This window comes from Trifolium pratense, linkage group LG2, assembly GCF_020283565.1.
Source record: "Trifolium pratense cultivar HEN17-A07 linkage group LG2, ARS_RC_1.1, whole genome shotgun sequence".
Lineage (NCBI taxonomy): Eukaryota > Viridiplantae > Streptophyta > Magnoliopsida > Fabales > Fabaceae > Trifolium > Trifolium pratense.
In genome coordinates this window covers 38508278-38525716 of record NC_060060.1, presented here as the reverse complement: position 1 = coordinate 38525716, position 17439 = coordinate 38508278, and the positions used below count along the sequence as shown (strand labels likewise).

General features: G+C 32.4%; 2 protein-coding genes across 2 annotated transcripts; both read right to left on the bottom strand.

Moving 5' to 3' along the window:
* Positions 1 to 4702: 4702 nt before the first annotated feature.
* On the bottom strand, positions 4703 to 10237 carry LOC123907180 (pectin acetylesterase 10-like). Its single transcript, XM_045957333.1, has 12 exons — positions 10220 to 10237; positions 9626 to 9857; positions 7274 to 7356; positions 7037 to 7166; positions 6827 to 6900; positions 6489 to 6575; positions 6280 to 6404; positions 6115 to 6175; positions 5892 to 5945; positions 5688 to 5765; positions 5231 to 5482; positions 4703 to 5041 (listed from the first exon to the last, which is right to left on the bottom strand). The coding sequence occupies exons 2-12, from the start codon at positions 9825 to 9827 to the stop codon at positions 4934 to 4936; spliced, it is 1254 nt and encodes a 417-aa protein (XP_045813289.1). The 5' UTR covers positions 9828 to 9857; positions 10220 to 10237; the 3' UTR covers positions 4703 to 4933.
* Positions 10238 to 11772: 1535 nt separating this feature from the next.
* On the bottom strand, positions 11773 to 17193 carry LOC123904676 (protein NRT1/ PTR FAMILY 4.5-like). The gene is made up of 6 exons (XM_045954310.1): positions 17137 to 17193; positions 14460 to 14556; positions 14136 to 14353; positions 13120 to 13542; positions 12871 to 12995; positions 11773 to 12694 (listed from the first exon to the last, which is right to left on the bottom strand). The coding sequence occupies exons 1-6, from the start codon at positions 17191 to 17193 to the stop codon at positions 11773 to 11775; spliced, it is 1842 nt and encodes a 613-aa protein (XP_045810266.1).
* Between the last annotated feature and the right edge of the window lie 246 nt (positions 17194 to 17439).

Below are 17439 nucleotides of genomic sequence, written 5' to 3'. Positions count from 1 at the left end.
TAAGATAATATAATTTTTTTATTAAAATGGTATCATTGTTATTGTTATTATTATTATTATTGAAATAGAATATAAAAAATTCTATAAAGAGCATCACAAATTGTGAAATGTTCAATTTTGAACCAGTACATTTACATGTAAGTATCAGCAACTAAGTCCAAGTGGTAAGGGTCATGACCTTTTTAAGCAGATAGTCAGATGTTTGATTCATAACTCATGCGTATGAAAATAATTCGGTTGAAAGAGAGATAGCTCACATTGTGTGCCCCGTACAAATTCTCTGAGGGAAATTGGATGTCACTAACGATAAACAACAGAAACTTCAAACTCATATTTATATGATGATAAACTTTTTTTTTTGTTTTTTTTGTTTTTACATGTATGCATGAACTTGATGAGCTTTGTTAATAAAAAGTGAGATTTATTTACACACAAAAGCTATATAAGCTGGCAGGCATGATGAGGGGAAAAAAAAAAGGAAAAGAAAGTGAAGTGAAAGTTTAGTTAAGGGGAACCCCAAATTATTGTACCCACGGTTTGAAGCTTGAAATGAGAAATAGTTTACCATCTTATTTAGGAAAGTTTTGGTATATTTGATTCTTTTTACCACCTTTTCTAAATTTAACTAAACAAACTCTTTATCTCTAAAGTGAGGACACAACTTTGAAACTCTCTTTCTCTTTATTAATCAATTATATATAATTAAACAAACATACATTGTGCATCTACTTAAGCATATGTGCTCGCAATGGAAATTCTGACTATGATGTTTGATCAAAACTGTGAGCATCAAAACACTCTTCTAGTTTCATTTAAATCTAAATCTAAATCTAAATATATACATATATGTGTTGTTTAGGGTTTATTTAATTTAATCTTTTGAATGAGTCGGTTCTTAGAAGTTAGAACTGATTTTACACATGTTTAAATTTTATGGTTATATACAAGTCGCATATATTTTAACAGAATAATATTATTATCATTAGATCTATGTAGTATACCTAAGATTTTAGGTTTGATCTTTCATTGACTCTATTATAAATTTAAATTAAAAAAAAAATATTATTACGTACCATGATTTTTTCAAGCTCGCCCTACACAAACACACTACACACATTATAATGTGTTAATTGAGTTGTTGGAGTCTATAATTTCTTTTGGGTTACCACATGACATTGGTACGACATTTTTACCGCCGTTAGTGATAACTAATCTATGTCGGGGAACATGTGAGGCACACAAGACGAGTTCTCTCCTCCCAACCGAATAGAGCCTGTAATTTCTATTTTTTTGAAATGGCATAGGCAGCATGCGCCAATAGCATCTAAAATTATTCTCACAAACCCATATGTTGGCATGCAGATGAAATTTGTACCGATATGGTTTTAAATTTGTACCCATGTGTCCAGTGCCTAACTTTCTTGGTGATTTCTGTTATGTTAGGTTGTATTACATGAATATGGAATATTTTTTATAAGGACTTATATGTATTATTAGTATAATAGAAAATGAAATGAAACAGGCAGAAGAGGGTGGGAATTAGAAGCTTCAGGGAGCAGAATTATTCCTCAAGAAAAGGGAGAAAGAGAGATCTAAGATTCGGTTTGTTAAAAACAAGGGTAGAAGAAAAGATTGTTCCCCCAATGTTGCTTTAGTTGGACATCCTCCCTTTTCTTTAAGGTTATATGTTATATTTTATTTCATCATCTATTTGTCACATTGCACTTTGTGTGTAGCTTAAGCATAGTAAAATCTTATTCAAATCTTTCTCCATATTGTTTTAATTTGTTTCAAACTTTTAAATGCACTAATTATTTTTTTATTAAATTTTTCCTAACTATATATTTTACATTTTTTTCCTATAAACAAAAAATACCATGACAAAAATATAAATTAATTCTCCCACTCAAATGATAAAAATGGAAAATAAATACTTATTATTTCATCCGACACACAATAATTGTCACATTTGATTATTTCACACATATTAAAAAAATGATCGATCAAAGAAAGAGAATTGTAATTTCACTAAATTAGCCTTTTAGCTATTCCTGTATTTTTATCATCATAAACATAAAATGGGAAATAATAAGTTGAAAGTGATGCACATAAATCTCATAAAATAAAAGAGGTGATGCACATAATATTAAAAAGGGTTATGTGCTCTAAAGGCCATATTAAGGTTCTAAATATAGAAAATTTGCATTTAATATTAGAAAAAAAATTAATGTTTAAATAGTTAAATGCACAATTTCAAATAATATTTATATTATTGCTTGCTTAACATGTACCATAAGGATACTGGTTAACATTTTCCTAATATATTGATTAGATCATACCATTGAAAAATAAAAATTAAAACTACATTAAAAATTGAAAACAACAATCTTTTTAGAATTTTTTTTTTCTTTTCAAAATTTTCCAAATGTGATAATTATTACTAAATAATATTACAACTTTTTAAAGTTCCATAATGTAGTAAAGGAGAAAGTATCATCATATTTAGAGGTAGGGGTTGTGGATTTTATTTCTTCCATTGTTCTCTCTTTTCTTTCAAAAAGTCACATACAAGAAGACATTATAAAGGAATAAGAGGTGGGCATGTCAAAGGAAGAAGTGGGCCTCGTGCATTGAGCCCCAATAATTTCACCTTTGTGTTGGCCCTAAAGATCAACCTAATTAACATCAAATTAACATCTAATTAAAATGTACCCCTAAGTGACCTACAATGACTTATTTCCACACCTAGTTGGTTTCCACGTTTGGATTTTATGAAACCCAATAAAGGTCACTTGTTCAAATCTTTCTCTCCTTTTGTGCATTTTATTTTACTACACATCTTATTGGAAGTGAGTCTTAAGCAAATACTACAAACATTCCTTCCTTTGGCTCAAATATTAAGCTTACTATGTGTTGTTTCCTTAATTGTACGTGTCTTATGGAAATTAAGCATTTGATTACACCCATGTTAACTTGTCTCTGCCAAAGTGTTGTTTCAATTAATTTTGGGATATTGTTTTTCGTGCGTACAAAACATGGATGGAGTGCTTTTATGGAGATAGACATGTCAACACTTTATTTGGTCGACAAAGATTTCAAAACCAGCTGCTGATTTGGACTGTAATCCTCACCATCACGTTGCAACACTTTATTACGTATATTTATATTTGAAGATTGTTTATAAGCAGAAAGCATATAAAATTTTAGTTAAAGAAGCACCTTGTTGAGTTTATAGTAGAAAGAAAAAAAAGACTCATGATTTGAAGAACTAATTAATATTTAGTAATCCTTCCGTAAATATTTTATAAACAAATTTCATATTTTTAAGTTTATTGTATAATTAATGTATTTGGACTATAATAAAGTTCTGATACATTATATCACGAAGGAAGTATTCGACAAAACTTCAAACAAGATTATTTTCAATGAAGAGAATGAATGGAGTAAAAAAATCATAAATGTCAGAACTATTATATCTAAGACTAAAATGGTTAATGAATTATAGATAAGAACAAATTGTTGTGAACACAAATTTGGATACCAACTTTGGTAAAAATTAAAATAAAATTGGATACCGACTAAAATAATCCTTAGATTTTTTTTTTTAAAATTGAAGGTATGCTCGCGCGCAATTGCAGAGACTAATTCCCTCGAGGTATATGTAGAAGAGATGACTCATATATTCATTTTAAGATTATGAGTGGAGATGATGTGTTCCAACCTATTGTTGGCCCTGAAATATTAGCCTATTTTTGCTCCCAACAAAGTGTTATTGTTAAAAAAGTCCCACATCGCTTGCGATATGACCTGTTTATAAAGTAGAGACAATCCTCATCCTACAAGCTGATTTTGTAAGAGTTAAACCCAATACTCAATTCTAAGAGTTATCAACTTAGTAGTTTGGCTTGGTGGATGAGTGAAGGTGGAATCTTGTCATCCTAGTGTTCAATCAAGTATAGGATGAGATGAGAGATCCACATTGACTACGAAGGAATTCATCGTTGATATATAAGAAAATGACGCATATTTTTGACGCCTTAAGATTTGATGGATATGTAATGTCCAATCTATTGTTATTCCTCGCGGTCCCGAACTGCCCTCATCATCATACCAACCCTAGTACTCCCTCTTGAATGAAATACAAGTAAAATTAACTCATATATCTTAACACATGATTTTTTTATTTTTAAAAAGTTTTTTTTTTAAATCCTTTAAAAATTCTCAATCGAATTCACCCTCTAAATATATCGCTGGTGCAACTCTAATTTATAAAGGGAAATGCTAAATCTCGCGAAGTACGGCTTCACGAAGATTCTGCGAATGACGCATGCTGCATCTTAATTGGAAATATTCATGTACCGGGACAAATAAGCGGCCCTTTACGCTACACACTTCCATAATTCAACAACTCACCCTCATTAGTCATTACCACACCTCCCTAAGGTGGAACATCCCTAATGCTTGTGATGGCAATGGTATCCCAATTGGTTTGTATATCAGGATATGACATTCTTGTGTTTATACAAACATTATTAGTTTATTGAAGTCGAGGAAAAAGATACGCTAAATTACAACGAAGAAAATTGATCCAGGTATTGAACACCTCCTGAAAAATGAATTTCGACGATTGAATTCGAAGAAATATAAAGTACAGTATATATATATAATGTGTAAAGAGATAGACATTTGGAGTACTATGATATTTGGAAGTTCCATAGATTGGAACCAGAATCTACTTGCAAAAATTATATTCAATCAAAACTGAATAAGCAGCATATTCAAGAAATGCTTTATGTTTTACATGAATGAATACTATGATTAATTTATGACAATACAATGACTTGCTTTTTTTCTTTTTTCTTTCTTTCTGGAGATCGGAAAGACGTGTTTGTAATGCAATAGCAGAAGAAAAGTATTGAAAAGAATGATAAATTTAGTTGAAAACCAAATTATGGCAGGTTTTGTCACAAGGGTAAGCACACCCAATAGCTTGGACACCAAGTCGGTCAAAAAACCAGTTCCCAACAGAATCTGCAATACCCTGCTTGCATTTTAAGACACACATCCATTACTGTTAGAAGCATATTATATAATATGCAAAACAGTTAGAATAGAATACAAAAGTTGTTTGCTAAAGTCTTGGCGTTGTAAAGCATATAAAAAACGAGCTCTAGTGTTATGTGTTCCACGAAATTTTATATATAAAAGCGACATAATGAGATAGACTTACTTTATTTCCAATATGAGGAGAACCACGGCCAAACCACGTATCCTGTCTTTCAGATTGACAGTGAGCGAAACATGAATTAATGAATAATCCATTTTGGCGCGACTTTGAGAAGCGTCTTGTAACTCTAAGCATCCGATTTCGAAAACCTTGCAGATATTGTATCTGTGGTGAACTGCAACGTGCATAATTTTTTCTGCATTCATACCAATTCCAACGATAGTCAGCAGATGGTGGCGCTAGACTGGCTTGAATCTGCAAATAAAATGGAAGCAATCACAAGTAATTAAGGAACTGGCTGATGAGGTGAAACCTTTCTCCCAAACTAAATATTGGCCATAATTAACCGAAAAGGTGATCGATCATCTTCAAACAGAAATAAAAATCGAACAACTTTCATCTATAATTTGCTTAATAGTTATTTTAAAATCGAACCAACTGTAACGTGGAAGGAATTTACCTGCCAAGTATCATAAGCTGCATTTAGAAGAAATAGCGGTGTCCTAATATTGGCAATTAAACGCTGAGGGAAAAAGCACTGCAAATGGAATATCAAAAAAGAAACTATATTAGATTTCTGCATAGCATACTATAATTTTAGTATAATAATAGTACTAGCTGTATAATTTTACAATCTTGAATGACAGGAATAGCGTTTAGTTACCAAAATTGGATTGAGGTGATTGGTACAACTCCTTGGAAGGCTCTTCTGCACACCCTACAGTGCAAAGATACATCTAGTAAATTTCCTCCGCGATACACATATTGATCAGTCAATAAGTTCATTTGGAATCATAATATTAACGTTGGTTATCGTCATTCTAGTTCAGTAATTATTAGAGAATAGAGGAGTTAAGTTAGGTACAACTGTTACAGCTATAAAATACCTGTAAGGTGACTACACTTCCAAAAAAATTCCTTAAACTACGACGGCCAGATACATCAATACTGCAATTCCAGGCAAATATTTTGTCATCAAATCAAAGCCGAGATATGATCAAATCCAGTGAATAAATTAGATTAGAATTGAAAGTTCATTGGTTAATGTTTACGAGTCAAGGAATAATCCAGCATCACTAAAGCACTTTACTCTAGTTGTTCCAGGAAACAATTGCCGAAATTCATCGCAATGTAGTATAGCTGATAATCCCCCTGCTGAACATCCAGATAGAAGAGCCTAAAAACAAATACGAACAAAAAATATATATCAAACAGATTTCAAGCAGTAAATCATTTTCCTTAGAATTTTTTAGAGGCAAACCTGTTTGGCATAGCGCATCCCTTTCGACATTAAATCTTCCATAGCAGCTTGCCATATGCGTTGCCCTCTGAAATACAACCCTGCTTTCTGTGCAGCAAATATTAATTCACATCATTAGTTCAAAGGGTCATACATGGTAATGTTGTGCCTCCTAGGTCTATGGATGTAGTTTTTCCGAGGATTGGTTTTGCCATCCAGAAAGGTTTAGCGGGCGCAGCTTGTTGCCAGTCTACCTTTCATTCATGTGTAATTATCTCTCGTGTGTGTGTGTATAAATGGAAGATACTTTATCCTAATGTTATGTTATATAACAAAAATACCTGCATTCCCCTTTTTACCTGATTTTGACTGTCTCCGCTAAATGATGCGCCATCACAATAACGAATTTTTACTCTATTCCAATTGAAAAAATCTGCAGATATAATCATCCAAAATGAAAGCTGTTGCTAAGTCCAAGATTTTTATGTGTTCAATTAGGAAAATAGTAATAATGTTGCTAAGTCCAAGATTATTTTTTTTGACAAGATGCTAAGTCCAAGATTTATGACCTGGATTTTCCTCAGCTTTGTTGCTCAATATTCCAATAAATGGTATTTGTTTTTCCATAAAATACGATGAACCGTGACGCGTTTTCTTACTATAAATGCAATTTCTGACAGTTCCACACCAGCCTCCTCCCTATAACCAAAAGAAATGTTATCTATTTTAAATTATCATATGTCTAATGCCATGTCTTATGTGATGAACTTAGTTAAAATTTCATAGTCTCGTCATCGATGGCGTACCTCCAAATGTACTAGCCAACTGTTTGATCCTGAACCGTATCCGCGGTGGAAGTGGTAAGCCGGTAAAGATCCATCCAGACAGACTAGAAAATAGAATAGAAATCAATCACATGGAGCAATTATCTGATAGCTTTTGTGTCTTTACAGCTGTGAACTGCATGATATTAATGATTCTAAATAATGAAAGGGCCCATACCACACATAATGTCCAACTTGGATCCTCAGCTGCGGGACTGCCTGCTGCAGTTCCTGCTGCATCATCCTGGCCATTGATTTAATCTAGGATCTGCTTCCCCATTGTTATAGATTAATTATGCTGCATGCAATAACTGCTACGATGACAAGCCAAACAAATTAAGCGAATTAAGCGGTATTATTTATTGTTATGCTAATTAACTCTGTATTATTATGCCCACCGTCAAAATGAAAAAACTCTGTATTATACCCACCACCGCTTAGCTTAACTTTAGTATTTAAAGATTCATCTTTGAATATTGCTGATATATAACTAATTGGTATCTAAATATTATTTATTCAGTTGGTTTGAGATTAAAAAAAAGCAGGTCGTGGATGATGATCTCATTGATGACTTAGTAAATAGGTGTTGATGCACACTTGTTATCAAGGTTACTTTGATCCAAATTGACTATAAAAAAAACTAGGCTTTAATGCAGTTTTGATCCCCCTATTTTGAAAAAACTGAACTTTTGATCCTCCTATTTTAAAACTCAGCACTTTTGATCCCCCTATTTTAGTTTTTTGTTAGTTTTAGTCTCCCACCTCAATTTGGTCAAACTTTTGATAATGTGTCATGCTCACTGATGACGTGGCATTGTACATGTGGACAACTTGTTATGATGATGTCAGAAAAATTGGTGACACACAATATTTGACCTATAGAGATGCATGTTTTGCAATGGGATTCCTTAAAGATGATCGTGTTTACATCACTGCAATCAAAGAAGCAAAAGATTGGGGCTCGGGACACTATCTAAGGAAATTGTTTGTCCACATGTACAATGTCACGTCATCAGTGAGCATGACACATAAGCAAAAGTTTGACCAAATTGAGGTGGGGGACTAAAACTAACAAAAAACTAAAATAGGGGGATCAAAAGTGCTGAGTTTTAAAATAGGGGGATCAAAAGTTCAGTTTTTTCAAAATAGGGGGATCAAAACTGCATTAAAGCCAAAAAAACTATGTTATACTCCTTCCGACCTCTTTTATAAGCAAATATACTAAATTGCAGATTTGTTAAGAAGTTACTTTTTTGTCTTGATTTTATGGAAAATTTCTCTTATAATTCTTAAAATGACCTTACAATTATATTGAGAATCTACAAAAAAATTTGTTGACTTTTGCTTATAAATAAAGAGAGAACCGTCTTTAGGTTGTAAAATTTTGACATTGGTAACCAACAATGAATTGTGACATATAAGAAGAAAATTCAGTTGGAAAGGAAGAACTCATATTATGTGCCTATAAGTTTTCTGACAAAGATTGGTCATTGTTAATAGTAGTTGAAATTAGGTACCATAGTAATAAAAAAATTATGACATTGATAATAAAAGTAGCACATTACTTTAGTCATTGTTTTAAACTATTCATATCACCTAATAAAAAGTAGCACCTAAAAAATTGAAAGAGAACATTTGAATTATTAATAAAAGTAGCTCCCAAAAAAAAAACTAATGACAACACTTGACTCATTACATCCTGAATTTGTACTCTGAGCATCTGTACTTTTTGCAATCAACATCCTCATTTTGACGGTGGGCATAATAATACAGAGTTAGCATAACAATAAATAATACCGCTTAATTCGCTTAATTTGTTTGGCTTGTCATCGTAGCAGTTATTGCATGCAGCATAATTAATCTATAACAATAGGGAAGCAGATCCTAGATTAAATCAATGGCCAGGATGATGCAGCAGGAACTGCAGCAGGCAGTCCCGCAGCAGAGAATCCAGATCGCATAATGTCAGCTAAATAATCAATAAAATTTTGATTGCATTACATATCATCATATCTCCAGATCTCAACTAAAGGCAAGAAATGTGTCAAAAAAATAAATAGATTTTACATTCAACTCAATTTTAGCCAGAATCAATTTCACTGAATCAGTTCATTCAAATACAATTTTTGTCGCCGCAGAACCAAACACACTAATAATCACTTCATGGTTATTCCACAAAGCAAAGAAGATTCTCAACTCAATGTCATGACAAACAACTATTGATGATTTCATACATTTATTTACCAAATTAGAAACAAAACACTATGGAACAAAAACATAGTATAGTATATGAGTTAATGAAAATGCATAGAGGAACATAGATTTAAGGATTACCAGCTCCTTTAGCAGCAGCTCCATTGATAAGAGTAAGACCAACCATCAAAGGTCTATAGTTGAAACCTCTTCCTCTGACATATTGCATGTCTGTCACATTACCATTCTCTAAACCTTCTATCCCTTTCACAATCACAAAGCCTATGATCCCAAACAAACATAGTAGCTTCATGTCCCAAAAGCTCTTGTTTGTTTGGCTCATTGTTAAAAGAAGAAAGTGGCAACTGGCAACCTTAAAAAGTAAGAAAAGAAAGAGTTCAAAAAGAGAAGGAGTGTGAATGGAAAACAACAAGTATATGTAGGAAACTAGAAGGAAAGAAAAGTACAAAAAATAAACTTTGATTATGAAAGGTGAGTCACAAGTGAGAAAATGGCAATAATAAATAATAAGGTTTTAGAGTTAGGTATAGATTGGTTATTCAATGCAGCAATAACAGCTAAGTAATAACGAAACACAGAAAGTTAAAAGTGCGACAGTTTTTCCATAAATGCAAATGATAAAAAACTTATGTCTCTGATGAAAAGTTCAAACAATACAAGTAAAGGGCATAAAATGAAGTGTACAATATGGTTGGTGAATGAGAAAAGTCCTACATTGTTTCAGAATTTAGGTCAGCAGTGTTAAAGAGTCACATCGGTTGCGAGATGGCCTGAATATATGTTTATAAGTGAGGGCAATCCTCAATTTACAAATCGGTTTTGTAAAGTTGAGTTAGGCCAATTGCAAGATAGTATCAGAGTCTCTGTCTCTATGATCTAGGCTGTCTGCTATAAGATTTTTAATCGAGTCATCCATCATTTATATTCGCGCACAGCAAACCCAATAGTGCTAAGCATGATATATGATCATATAACAATTTATAGCTTGATTTTTTATTTAGGAAAGAAAAACAAAGCATCCCTTAACAAAATGGCACCGACATAAATGTGAGAGAGGCAAGGACAGAGCTGTACCTCACTCCCATTAATCTCACTGAGTCTGTGACTGTGAGTGTTGAGAGTTGAGGGGCATGGGCCCTATGCAGCTGTGTTCTGTTGTGGAAAAATCCAATTTCCTAAATAAAAATGTGACCCACCAGCTTTGTATACAATAGCTACCAACTTGGCCTGTTCCTTATACTTTGGTGATACCGTGCCTATATTTAATTCATGTGTATATTATTATTATTATTATTATTATTATTATTATTATTATTATTATTATTATTATTATTATTATTATTATTATTATTATTATTATTATTATTATTATGCAGGAAACACCACACTACTTATATGGCTCCCACCACCACACCATATCATGAAAATCGAATCTATCATAAATACTCTCACTATCTCATATTAAATATTGTTCAAGGTTAGTATTATTCATTCTTTTTAAGAAACAGTATAAATCAGTATGGAGTAGTACTAATTTTATAATAAAATGAGTTTATTGACTAAAATATCTTAGTAGAATAATTTGGATTTGGATGCAGGTAAATGTAGGGTGATGGGATTGTGTCACAAGAATTTAGGGTTCAAATAACAAACACTTATAAAAATATCTCATTTATTTTTTCCTGAAGGTACTAGTAAAGTTTAAATCGGGACATTTGAATCTAAGACTTGTTTTTATACCACTGTACCACTAAACCTCTGAAAGGATACTCTTAAAATGGTGAAGTACTCATACACCCGATACATTGTCAGGTCCACGTACGGTACCGTACATAGCTCACTCTATACCATTTTTGGTTTTTTTTTTTTTATAGACAAATGTTAGTTGTTTAGGATATTGTTAGAGGGGAGGAGGAAAATGTTAGTAGTTAGGGATGTTAAGTTGTTTAGCATATTGTTTAGAAAATCAATATGTTGGGTTTTAATATTTTCAATTTAAATATTTAAATTGAATTGACTCATAAATTAACACCCTTAATTCTGAACTGAAATCATTAGTCATTTTGATGGGCAAAGTAACTTGAGAACTGAATAATCAAATTAATATTACAAAATACATAATTGTTGATAAGAATTTCTTGGACAAAATTAAAGAAATAAAACAAAAAAGATAAAGTTCACGTGAGTTTAACTCAGTTAGTAGGAACATTACAATATGTAAAAGCCATGATTCGGATCCGGAATTCCCCGCTTAATGGCATTCATTCTCAGCGGGAGGTTTTGTGTCTCTCTTCTTCATTGAGTGGAATATCTTGTAATCTGGACACAGAGCTTGCAGACACATTTCCATGATTAGTATTAGCTTGATGTTTGATCAAATTTTCCCTATCAAATGAAACATCATTTCTATATTTGTACCATTTTGCACAAAATAGATAGACAACAAAATTAAGCATACTAAGTATAGCCAAAAACCAATAGAATAGTTCAACATGGTTATGGTTCAAATCTCTTCCTTCTAGCCACCCTTTATTACTCTTTGTAATCTTACTTGTCACTGAGTTAATGATCTCAACAAAAACTGTGCTCAAATAGTAACCAATTGATAATGAAAGAAATGAGAAAGATGTCGAAAGTGATCGCATCCCTCGAGGAGCTTCTTTGTAGAAAAACTCTAATAGTCCAACCAATGTAAACATATCAGCAATACCAAATATTGCATAATGAAAAGAAAGCCAAAAGAGACTGATTTTGTAGTTATGATCATTGATATAGTGTTTTCTTTTCACTTCTACTAATCCTGCTATGATCATTGAGATTGCTGATAAAACTAAGCCAACAGCAACTCTTTGTAGTTCTGATATTCCATTTGGATGACCGGTGATTTTGCGAACAAGTGGTACAAATGCAAATTCATAAACCGGTATCAAAAGGGTCATGAATACTAGTGGGATCACAGGTATTGATGCTGCTGGAATGGCAAAAGTGCCGATGAATGTGTTCATGAAGGTTCCTTGTTGGACTGAAAAGGTTTGTAGTTGAGCTAAACATGTGTTCATGATGATTGTACTTAGAAGTATAGGCATCATTCTTGTTAGAATCTTTACTTCTTCTACTTGTGTTACTGTGCATACTTTCCATTTTATTGCTTCTGTGCCTTTAGGTAGAACCGCAGCTTTGTCTAGAACCCTGATTGTGCACAAAATTACATGTATAAGTTCTAGACTACGGATACAACTTGCGCAACAAGTTATTCAAATTTTAAGGAAATTGGTATCTATCACTTGTGATAAACTATATTAGTATGCTAATAGTATATTATTGAATTTAAAGGCAATCATAGAAATAACTACAATTACTCCAACCTGAACTGAGGAGTGTGAGGTATGAGTTTTATCTTCAAAGTAGACTTATGACTCTCTATTTCATACAACTCATCAGAATTATCAGGTAATTCCACTCTCCAATTCTTCACCGCGACAACCAGAACCTGCAAGAACAATTAAAAAAGAATTAATAAGAAACAATAACACATATACAGACACCAGATACGACACTGATAAGTTGGTATCAATAAGATGGTAATTATTTGAGAAAATGAAGAAAAGTGTTACCTGTAAAATACTCAACAATGGACTCTCTCCTGGAATTCGAGTACGATAGAGTCTCTTTCCAGAAAATATGCAAACAAGTGCAGCAGCAGAACATGAGAGAGATATAAGAAAACCTTTGTACCATGCATATTCTGTGCTAACGTAAACAACAAAGGTAACACCTAAGCTAGCTCCAATTGTAATACTAAACAGAAACCAATTGAAGAAGCTAGCAAGTTGAATGCGTTCTTTTGGAATCTTATCATCAAATTGATCAGCTCCTAGAGCAGGTACACAACCTCTGATTCCACCACCACCGAGTGCAAGCAAGTATATTGAAGCATAGAAGAGTAAAGCTTTTTTTCCATGCAAACAACTCTGTTCTCCACATAGTTCTGGTTGAAGTTTCAAGCTGTGTGATTGAATCACAAGTAAGACATACCCCTGAAATTCAATAAGACTAACATTAAGTGGATGATTGTCTTTTGATGAATTTTATTTGGAATGAAATTGATTTATATCTAAGCACAAAGATACGATTTACATGTATGCATAATATGATACTATAATTTAGTCTAAATTGCACTTTTGGCCCCCATACTTTCACAAACTTGCGATTTTAGCCTCTTAACTTTCTTAATAGCTCTTTTGGCCCATAACTTTCACAAACTTGCGATTTTGGCTCCCTAACTTTAGCACCTTTTGCAAAAGGATGGCCCCCTACTGATTTTGACCAAGTCAACGCATATGTGGCAAGTGACTCACATACCACATTAGCGCGTCTTGCCACATATCATGACTTGGCATGTGAGTCATTGCGCAGGTGGCAAGACATGCTGACGTGACATGTGAGTCGTTTGTCACATGTGTGCTGACTTGATCGGGAGTCAGAATCGCAAGTTTGTGAAAGTTAGGAGGCCAAAATTGCTTTTACTTGAATATATAGTGTGCGCGCGTGCGTATGCTAGTTCAAGTATATTCATGCAGTTACTATCTTCTTATCAAATAATGATGAAGCTGTTTAATTAAATATTTACCAACAACTGGATAATGCCAAAGAGGATGCAAGTGTTGAGACGATTCAAATAGGTATCAGAAATGACCCCTCCAACGACAGTTAGCAAGAAGGTAGTTCCCAAGAAGTTTGTGGTGGTGGTTGAAGAGCCAGAGATGTCAAAATGCATCACAAACAAGCAATATAACACCATGCTTACCATGTTTGCAACAAATCCTATGTTGTCTAGCAATATCATTCCTGCAATCAAAACATATATAAATGAATTTGTCTTTTGTTTAATTCCATTTATTATTTCAAACAATTTAGAAGAATATTGATGAGCATATATAGCTTAATTACTCACCAAAGATGAAATAAGTGGCTCTATATCCTCCTTGTTTCGGATTATTGATCACTGCTTGGTACTCAACATCTTTAACATTGGCATCCTCTTTTGAATCCTGTATTTTAAAAACAACACATTATGTGTATATAGTTAAAAAAATAATTATGAAAGCTATTTTTTGTGTGAGCTATTGTTGGAGAATGCTGCAATAACTTAACAATAAAAGTAAATCTCCATCATGATATTTTGGAATCTTTGAAGTGAATTCCACACTCACTTTTAGTGTATCGTTGAATAATAGTAGTTTACAAAATAAAGATCCTTTAATTTCTCTTGTGTACTAGAGAAAAGAAGAAATAAATTTGACATAAATTTTTGTTGTACGTAGAAGAGTCATCGAAATCTAAATGTAGCATCTCGCTTGATTGAGATTCAAAATGTGATTTGCCTTATTATGTGGACTAGTTCATTTTGTTAAAACATGTCAAGAGTCCTAGGATGTGATGAGGTGTCAATTTATAAGTAAGGACAATCATTTCTTAATAAATCGGTTTTGTAAATACAGTATCAAAGTCAATCTAAAATTTCTTGGGCCACTCGCTATCAAGTTACTGCTATTGAGTCTAACATTAGATAAAATATGATTCGAACATGTGTTTCTAAGTAAAAACCATATTCACCTTACAAACTGATTCAATAAAAATTGAATTAGGCTCAACCAAAAATCTAAGAAAACGCGATCAAGGATAGTCTAAATAGCTAAATAGTTAAATCAAGCAAACAATATTTTGCATGCACTAAAGATATATGATTACATAAAGGTAAGTTGTCAATTAAGCTTTAGTAGGGGAAAAAGATTAGCCAAAGCAATAATTTATTGCTGAAAAATCAAACACTAATTTTGCATGAGATGTGCAGTGCAAATAGTTACCATGGATGAGGAAGGCAACAACTTTTCTGATAGGATAGAAAAGAAGGGCTATATTGGTGGCAATGTTAATTGTGTATAATCCATAACAAATATGTACTTTTATAATGATCAGGAAAATCAAATGAATTATTTATTGTTGCATACAATACAATGCATTGGTATTGTAAGAAGTGAATCTATCTAGTGCCTCAATTGACCGGCCGGTTCCTAATTTACTAAGCCAATGACCGGCAAAAACATTTGTATAGAGAGAAAGAAAAAAAATTTGGTGTTTCGTGGTTTAGCTTAGTTGGTAAAGACATTGTTACAATGTATATAGTAGTTGAATTTCAAATTTCAGACACTTTACTTATTCATTTTAATAGTAAAATTTTAGCCACTAAACTACTTGACAAAAAATGAATGAGTTGGTGAACGCTGACATAAATATAAAGTTTTGAATTAACTATATGATAAAAGTTGGAGGAGATACAAAATTAGCTTAGGGACTAATAATTTATATTTAGATTAGATGTAAAGAGAGATAATGTTGGGGAAGTTTTAGATGACAATTTTTCATAAGAAAATACTATTACATATAAATCTGGTTCATATTTATTATTATCCAATAGAGCACTGATGATATGGTTGCAATTTGTTTGGAAATATAAAAGCATTTTAACCATAGACGGCAAATTGCTGTGTTAAATAACTTCATTGGTGAAGTGAAGACCCAAAGTAGTCATTATCAAATACTCCTAAGTTTGATAATATTGTCCGTCCATCCATTACAGCATACAACCATTTATGTTTCTAGGAGTTTTGGGTGGTAACAAAAGATTTAGTCATTCTGATAATAAGATGTTTGATAAAAAATATAAAGAGAAAATAATTAAACAATATATATTTTTAAAAAAAATTAAATGATATGTATTTTTATATAGGGATGACAATTTGACTCATACCCAGTGGGTACCCGCAAAAAATACCCATTATGGGTAATCTGCATTTTGGGTACGGGCACAAATATGGGTAATTATCCGCAAAAATGAACGGGTATGGGTGCGGGTACAGGTACCTTAGTACCCACCCCGCCTCATACCCACATAATATATATTTATTTATTTTGTATATATTTTTATATAATAACATATGTATACCAATTTTAAAAAATATAACAACTATTAAATTATTACACATTTTTAATAAAAATATTTATTTATAATATAATAAAAACACAATGTGAATATGTCAACAAAGAAATGAACTTTAACATGATGTTGATAAATTTTTTGTTTATAATTTTCATGAGTCAACATTAAAATCTTAAAAAAAAATTAATTATATTAAAACGATATGATATTTTATAATCGATTGATTTATTTTTAGCAAAACTGTGGGTAACGGGTACGGGTATAGGTACTTAGGTACCCATAGGGTATGCGGACGGGGACAAAGATTTTTACCCACGCGGGTATGGAGATGGGTACTATAGTACCCTACCCATACCCTACCCATTGTCATCCCTATTTTTATGTGAGTGTGACCAAGTATTTGTGACCATTTAAGTATTTATTCTATATTATTTTTTTCCGTAACATTATTTTCACTTTGTAATTATTTTTGGTTTCCAGGGGAATGAGACCCGGTAATCTTGAGTGAGTTCGGCCGCGAGATAAGTAAAGTTTGACCAAAATAGGGCTTCTTTCGGATATCCATGATGATACAAAAACTCAAGCTTCTTTAGTTAAAAAATCTTGATTTATTATTCTGTGTTACTATTACCCTCCATGTCCTGAACCAGAAATCTGCCTGTATAGATAATTTCTGCTTTCCTTTCATGATCTCATCCCTAATAAAACAGGTCAAGTTAAAGTCATTTGTACTCTTTTTGGACATCAAAGCATTGTGGTACTTTTGAACCAGTTCGATTTGAATATGTAGGGAAAAGACACTACTTTTGATACAACAAAAGTAAAAACAGTATGCTATAGTCTATTAAATCAGAAAAGTAGGCAATGGTATTTTTTTGACAAGTCCAGTGGATGGATTCCATAAAAACAAACAAGCTTAAATTACCATAGCGAA